Source organism: Sprattus sprattus (assembly GCF_963457725.1).
Source record: "Sprattus sprattus genome assembly, chromosome: 2".
Classification (NCBI taxonomy): domain Eukaryota; kingdom Metazoa; phylum Chordata; class Actinopteri; order Clupeiformes; family Clupeidae; genus Sprattus; species Sprattus sprattus.
The window spans coordinates 20,945,322-20,952,821 of record NC_137921.1 but is presented as its reverse complement, the minus strand read 5'-3'; the positions used below and the strand labels follow the sequence as shown (position 1 = coordinate 20,952,821).

The following is a 7,500-nucleotide window of genomic DNA, read 5'->3' as shown; positions in this document are numbered from 1 at the left end:
GGAAACCACATGGAAAAGTTGGAAAAACTTTCCCAGTCGTCTTTTTTTTGTCTATTTTGTCTATTCACTGTTGACCTCTCTCTCCCTCTCTCTCTCTCTCTCTCCCTCCCCTCTTTCTTTCTTTCTCTCCATTTCTCAACTTCACATTTACCTAAGCTTTATTGGTATGAGCATAATACAATATGCTATTGCCAAAGGACAGAATTTTACAGTAAAATGAGATATTTGTGCATCAATGTATAATATTAATGTCAGCTCACTCCCTTTCAATCTCTCTGTTTTTTTCCAAATCACATTCAGAGAAAGAGAGAGAGAGAGAGGGTGCATTATTGGTATTACCATAATGATGTATTGTACTGCCAAAGTCCAACATAGCACAATAAAGATAGATAATTGTGTACGCACACAATCTAATGTAAGTTACCCTCTGTCTCTGTTCAGATCTCCCTGTTGAAACAGAGTCTGGAAATGCAGCTGTCCCAGTCGCAGACCTCGCTGCAGCAGCTGCGGGCCCAGTTCGACCAGGAGCGGGAGCACCTGAGTGCACAGCTGCAGGAGCTGGAGGCTGAGCACCAGCGCAGGGAGGCGCGGCTCCAGGAGAGCCACTGCTGCGCCCTGCAGGGCCTAGAGGAGGCACGTCAGAGCGAGTTCAAGGTGTGTGGGCCACATGAACACTGCACATTCTCTCCCCCCCCCCCCCCCCCCACACACACACACACACACATATATATTCAGTATACTCTACACATGTGCACACACATACACACTGTACACACACGGGTCACACACATTTATACATTCATACAGATTTAGGATGCTCATACAGGTAGGCTACAAGCAATCTTGAGCTGTGTGTAGTTCACAATCACCTGCTGTTCTGGGGTATATTCTTAGTGTTGATCGTGTTCCATATTGTCATCAGTACACGACAGCCATCCATTGGAGTTTAATGGAATCATTGAACAAACCAAGCTGTGTCTTGGTGTGGCCTCTGTGTCTTTCTCCAAATCTTACAGGACCCCCCCTAGTCTCCCGCACTTCCTGCTCTGTGTATTTCCTCGCCCCTCTCCTCCCCCTCTTTCTTCTCCTGAATTTTTCACCCTTTCTACTCCACTTGCTTGCCTGTGGCATCCTCGCCTTCCTTTCATCGCCAGCTCAAATCTCTTGTCTTGTTTTCTAATGGAACCCCACCGTGCACTGATGAGTAATAATGGCCTCACTCATAGATAATTCTGACTACTGGAGAATGCCGTCTGCTTTGACACAGTCTTGCTGCTATACCCCGGCGTGTTTCTGCTCTTAATTGGTTGTTCTGTACTGTCAGGCCTCTTCCAGCTCATAGATCTTCATCTACCGAGGCCCTGACAGCGACGCAGCAGCGCTGACTCAAATGGCACTAAATAGATACATCATGCTGGGGAGAAAAATGCCATCGGACCATTTTGTCAGGGGCAGCGTAACATCACTGTGCCATTATCCCCCAGCACAAGTCAAGTGAGGGGTATTGCGAGTGTTTCCCAGATGCTTGGGAAGCAAAGTATGGCCCAGAGCTGTGTAATGTGCAATGAGGCTTCTGTCCAATGACAGCACACTCTTGTTCACATCGCACATATCCTGCCTGACCTGCGCCATAAACGAAGATTTATCGGGACCTCCGCTTGGCTGTATTTCTTTTTTCTTTTCTCAGGCCATTGCTATGTTGGTCTCCTCTGCGAAACGCCAAACCGCTTAACATCATTCACTGTGACATCTATGATCCTTTGGAATTTTCTGCCACTTTGCTTCCTCTCAGTCAGAGTCAATGGGACGTGGCTGTGGCTCGGAGCTTCTCATTTCACCCTGGTTCACCCATGCCCTCACACATCCCCTCCCGAGCACCATCAGTCGCAGAGGCTCTGGCCTCGTCACACCTTCCTCCTCTATCCCAGCATGACCTCTCTCCGTTGGAGTTGCTCCAAGGTCATCCGAGGTGCCTGCGTGGTGAGTAGTGGGTCTGAGCGGTTGCCTGTGAGGTTCTGCGAGGAGCAGCAACGACACTCCGGCTAATCCACTTTTCCTTCTCTTGCCTTTCTCCCGCCACCAACCCCCTGCTGGTATCCGAGCCGGCGCACTGATTTTCTCCCTCCCCATGGTGCCTTTTCTGGGCCGCCGGGGTTCCACAGCAGGGGCTGGGGTGGGGGGATAAGGGGAACGAACAATAACAGGAGTGTATTTACTGGGCGAGGACGCCAGGACGAAAGTGCAGAAATAGAGCTGGGGCAAGCGGAGGTCTAGTCAGTGGGGATTACTGGCATAGAGAAGCACTGGTGCAGAGAGGGATAGACGGATCAGGAGGCTGTCTGTCTGTCTGTCTGTCTGGCTGTCTGTCTGTCTGACCTGGGGTGTTCCGGTCAGCCTCAGGGGCGCTTGTCACAGCGTGTGTGTCACAGGTGTCGATACGGAACTCACTAGCCTTGTTATGATGTTTCCGCTTCACATGCATTGCACTCGCTTCAGAGAACCTAGGTGATTTTACAGTTCCGATAGTTGGTACATAGTAGTCATACGGACCTTTGCTATCTCAACCTGGCATGTGCACTACCTGTCATTGGGGGCTTGATCTCTGCAGCCTTGCCCTCAGAAGAGCCCTGCACTAAGATTTAAAGCACTGGCATCAGACTGTGTGCTGCACATCTATCAGTGATGAATAGTGTGCGTCACACTTCCGTGATTTACTCCTTGAAGAATGTTGTGGGTGGGTGCACCATATGCACAGCTGATTTCACACCCTTATCGAGCTTCTCTCATTTGCTGCACACATACATAATATACAGCGAGGAGCCGTGAATGATGACTGTGAACATAGCCTCAAGGCATACTTGCACATGGGACTCTAATTATCAGAGACAGAGACATGTATAGGAGAGTATATATAGGCTCCACTCTATTCATGTCATACTCTCAGCATCCCAGGCAACTTGTGCATATTTTAAGCCGCTGCCTTACATAACAGAGTTAAGAGATTTGCGTTCTATATATTGCAGTTAAGATGAGCACGTGGGATGGCCTGCTCTGAAGATGATGAATGTACCAGACCTCCTCCAGCCACACATGGGTAATCCCATGGTTGAGGGTCCGGTGTGAACTAACATAGACCGGCTCCACCGTGCCGTCTCATACTGTTCAGTTCATACCTAACCTCTGGCCCTTTAATGGGCAGGTAATGGTGCATTTTTGAGGGGAGCTACCGATAGCCGAATAGTCCTGTGCGATGCTTGGGAGTGAGTGTCAGGGAAAAATCCTAAACACTTACTAAGTTTTGTTAGAATAACTTAGAATAACGACACCACAAACCAGAGTAAAGTTTAACAGATTGTTTTACGCCCTGGATCCTAGGCGGAGAATCGCTTCTGCCTGCCTACTGACCAAAACAACCTTTTATTGAACATCAGTGGTTTACAAAATACATTGACCACTCCCAGGTCCTTAACGATTTTGCCACCTGTCTTTTCCCTCCAATAATGAGAATTTAACCTAAGACCTCTCAGCCCAAAACCTGGGTAACTTCCTGAGTTCAAACACAACAATAAAGAAGAATTCACAAAACACATGGCATCCTCAATCACTATCTCAGTCTATTTCTAAACATCTTATGGCGCGTCTAAGTTCTAACATCCCTCTTTCTCTCAGACACTGCATTCCTTTCAACAGAACAAACAAACTGATGGAGAATCCATTTACAGACTTAAACACACTCATGATAAAAACTAATACAGCATATATCTTTCACAGTGAGTCATGGTTGTGGCGTTGATGTTTTCTTTTTCTGAAGGGAACGGGTGCAGTCGAAGTGCTCCTGCCTCTTTAATAAATAAACACTCACTGCAGCAAGCTTAGCGGGGTGGGCTGCTTTGTGTCCATGTGCAAGCCTGTGTGTTTGTGTGCACACTCCTTTTTGGTGTTATGTGTTCATGGTTGGCATGAAGGTGGTCCAATTTCAAAAGAAAAGGGAAGGATAGAGGCACTGCAGTTCATCTGCCAAAAAGTAACAGAGGCGGGCTCAGTGGACATGGCAACAGCAACTTAAAACATGCCTTTCATCTAGCTTTTAATTAGCAACATTCTTTATATTTTTAATTTATTTTATCCATTCTCTTAATTTAATCTTAAATTGTTCTATTCTTTGTTTACGTTTATTCTTAAAAAAAATTACTTACAGTATATAGTCTTAAATTGTTTCATTATTTTACTTATTTGATCTTTTTGTTATGCCCTTTGATTTGTGTGATCTACCTTCGTTTATTATCGATGGATTAGGGACTCATTACTATTCTGAATTCTTTGTTGTCTGCCGAAAAGAGCTATACAAATAAAGTTTACTACTACTTTACTACTTACTTTCGGACGCAGACAAACTAGGCTCCATGTAAAGCCAGCCTTATTGTTATTATTATTATTATTATCATTATTTGCGAGTGTGAAATCAGTGTCGTTACATCCTAAAACATGCGTCTCAGTATTCAGCAACCTGTTTGAAGGCAAAACCAGCATGTCCTCTCTCGGGACGGCTCAGTCTGCTCAGGAGAGGAAGGGGAAAAGGGGTTGGGAACATGCACACACTCTTCAACACACGCACGCGCGCACACACTCACCAACACACACACACACACATGCACGCACAGTCCATTCAAGCAATCAAGGCCATTTTTAGCCATCCACAGTCACCCCCTGCCAAGACCTCTGCAGAGAGAGGTTTTTTTTAAGGCAAAGGTGCTGTGGTAAAATTGATGCCAAGGATATTTGCTTGAACAGATGTGGGAGGGCTGTGTGAAGGTCTCCTGCAAGCTGGCATGAAAGGTGCAAAAAGCATTTTTCTCTCTATCTTGGCACCCTGGCAAAAAAAGAAAGGAACCAGTCCAGTGACTCATGCAGTGCAGGAATAATCAGGAAGAGAGATGGCGAGCGTGATAGAGGTGGAGGCAAAAAGAGAAAGGGAAAGAATGAGGAGAGACAGAAAGTGAGAATGGGAGGACGAGAGAGAGAGACGGAACACCATCCAGCGCTGCACTGACTCATAGAGTAAAGAGGGAACGGAATCAATGCTTTTTTTGTAGTGATGGGCTCAGATAGTTGTCTTTGTTTGTCCAGGCATCCACTTATGCAGCATTCACTAGCAACAAATACTCATACTGAACTTGGAGTGGCTGTATGATGAAAATACCAGTGAAGTACCACACTTTTTCAAAACTCACCAACTCAGCAAAATTTGAGGTACCCAGTGGGCTAATATCCTGTTGTGTGTTTGTATTTGTTATATGCAGGTTAAAGTGCTTGAAACTCTGATGATGCAAGCCAGTGAAAATGAATGGCTTCAGTAAGAAACTGTACTGTATCTCCTCAGGAGATAGATCAATCCCGTGTTCCACTTTGCTTTCGGGAAGGAAAACTATTATCACATTCAGTACATTTTTTAACATAACACGCAGGCCTTTTTTTTCTGGAACAGTGATTTTCAGAATCTTTTGTTCCTCATTCCTCCTCGTCTCCCCCCGGCACCCCGATGTTCTCTTTCAGAGCGTAGCAGTCCAGCAAATGAGCTTGTGTGATGGGCCCTCACTCTACATTATGTGTGAAAGTGAGGGTCCACGCTGATTTCTCTCTCTCTCTCTCCCCCCATCTCTATGTATCTATTTTTCTCTCTCTTCCCTCCCTCACACTCTCTCACATTTCCTCATTCAATCTCCATGCGTCCAATTTTCCTTACTTTCCCCTCCCTCCCTTCCTCCCTCCATCTCCCTCTCACACATATACTTCATCTTTCTCCTATTCTCCTTCCCCCCTCTCTCTCCCACACATACACTCTTTTACACTACAGCAGTGTCTTTTTCCTCCTCTCTTCATTTCTCCTGGGTACGGCCAACATGGGCCACAGTGGAATAACACACACGCTTTATTGTGAGCCGTGGCATATGTCTCCCTGAAATTTCTGCACCAAGTAATGAGTGTTGACTGCGTGTGTGACGCTGTTGAGATGCAGGGTGTGGGGGTTGAGCATTGCAGCTTCATGCTAAACCACCAGAGAGATTCTTTTCTGTAGCCATGCAAGCCATATACTGTACAATGCTTCTCAAGAGACAGAGAGAAAAAGAGAGAGAGATAGAGAGACTAGAAAGAGAAAAAGAAAGAAAAACTGTTTGTTTGTACCAACACTTATAACACTGAGGTGCAAATTGAACACTTGTGTCCCCCCTGGAGGGTGTTGTTGTGCTTTGCATGTTTGTGGTATGTTATTGCTGGGCTATTTGTGTTTGTGTGTGTGTATGTGTGTGTGTGTGTGTGTGTGTGTGTGTGTGTGTGTGTGTGTGTGTGTGTGTGTGTGTGTGTGTGTGTGTGTGTGCGGGCACACTTATTGTCTATGTTCAAAGCGCCCTCCTGTTGGACCATTCTTGTATTCATGTGTTTTATATGCCCATAACCAGCACACTCCCTTTGCCATTGTCTCCCCAGACATGCAGGCACAATCTCTCTCACTTTCACACACACACACACACACACACACACACACACACACACACACACACACACACACACACACACACACACACACACACACTCATACACAGGTGTATGTTGATATTTCTGTGTATGTGCGTCACAGTGTGTTGGGGTGAGACTAAAGCAGTGACATACCAGTCCTCTAGGTAATCCAGTGCAATCACTTTGTGCCACCGTGCATGGATTAGGCTTTGGACCGCCAGCTTCACACCCAGCCATGTCTCTGTTCCGTAGCTCCCCTCATTAATCTACCTGTATTAAACCACACTCATCTGCTTCAGTCTGTTGTTCTCCGTGTGTGTGTGTGTATTCTGTTTCCTGTCAGTCTGCGTATTAATACTGGCTGCATCTCTCCCTCCAATCTCCCCCAACCCCCATCCCTGCCAACCTGGCAGGTAACTGAGTGTGTTTACCTTTGCGTTTAGAGGCCTAATTTGTGGCCACTCACCAAAGCAAACACACATAAACACACACACAGGCGGAGATTACAGGGTGTAAAAGTGCTGTTTGGCCCAGGAGCACTGGCTGGTGCCTCCTGGTACATCTGGCTACACCGTGTCTCTCCGCTCCACCGTCAGGTTTTGGGTGGATCATCTTTACCTCTGATCTAATTAAAGCTGAGTTTCTGCGTGTCCTTGGCTCAGCGCTGGATACTCCTCTTCTTGTTCCACGGAGGGCAGCTATCCAGAACTCTGTACAAAAGAGGCTGCTGACGTGCTTAAAGTGCCTATTGATTGTAATGTAATTACCACCATCAAAGTCTGGAAAAGTTGTGTGGGTGCGTGTGCGTGTGCGTGTCTGTGTGTGTGTGTGTGTCTTTTGGCTTGCTGAGTTTACTATATGACTGTGGGGTAGGGGTGATTGTTTCTCTTCTGCATATGCGCATGTTTGTGTTATTGCCATTTTTTTTAGCTTTTGTGTGTGTGTGTGTGTGTGTGTGTGGGTGTGTGTGTGTGTGTGTGTGTT

The 7,500-nt window shown here is 46.3% G+C and overlaps 1 protein-coding gene across 1 annotated transcript in view; it reads left to right on the top strand.

Annotated features, from left to right (window-relative positions):
• Window positions 1–7,500, top strand: part of fam184ab (family with sequence similarity 184 member Ab) — a 125,001-nt gene that overhangs the window by 82,744 nt on the left and 34,757 nt on the right. The window contains exon 12 of the mRNA XM_080860421.1: window positions 442–654. Within this exon, the coding sequence (XP_080716547.1) occupies window positions 442–654 (213 nt within the window). The remainder of the gene's footprint in view (window positions 1–441; window positions 655–7,500) is intronic.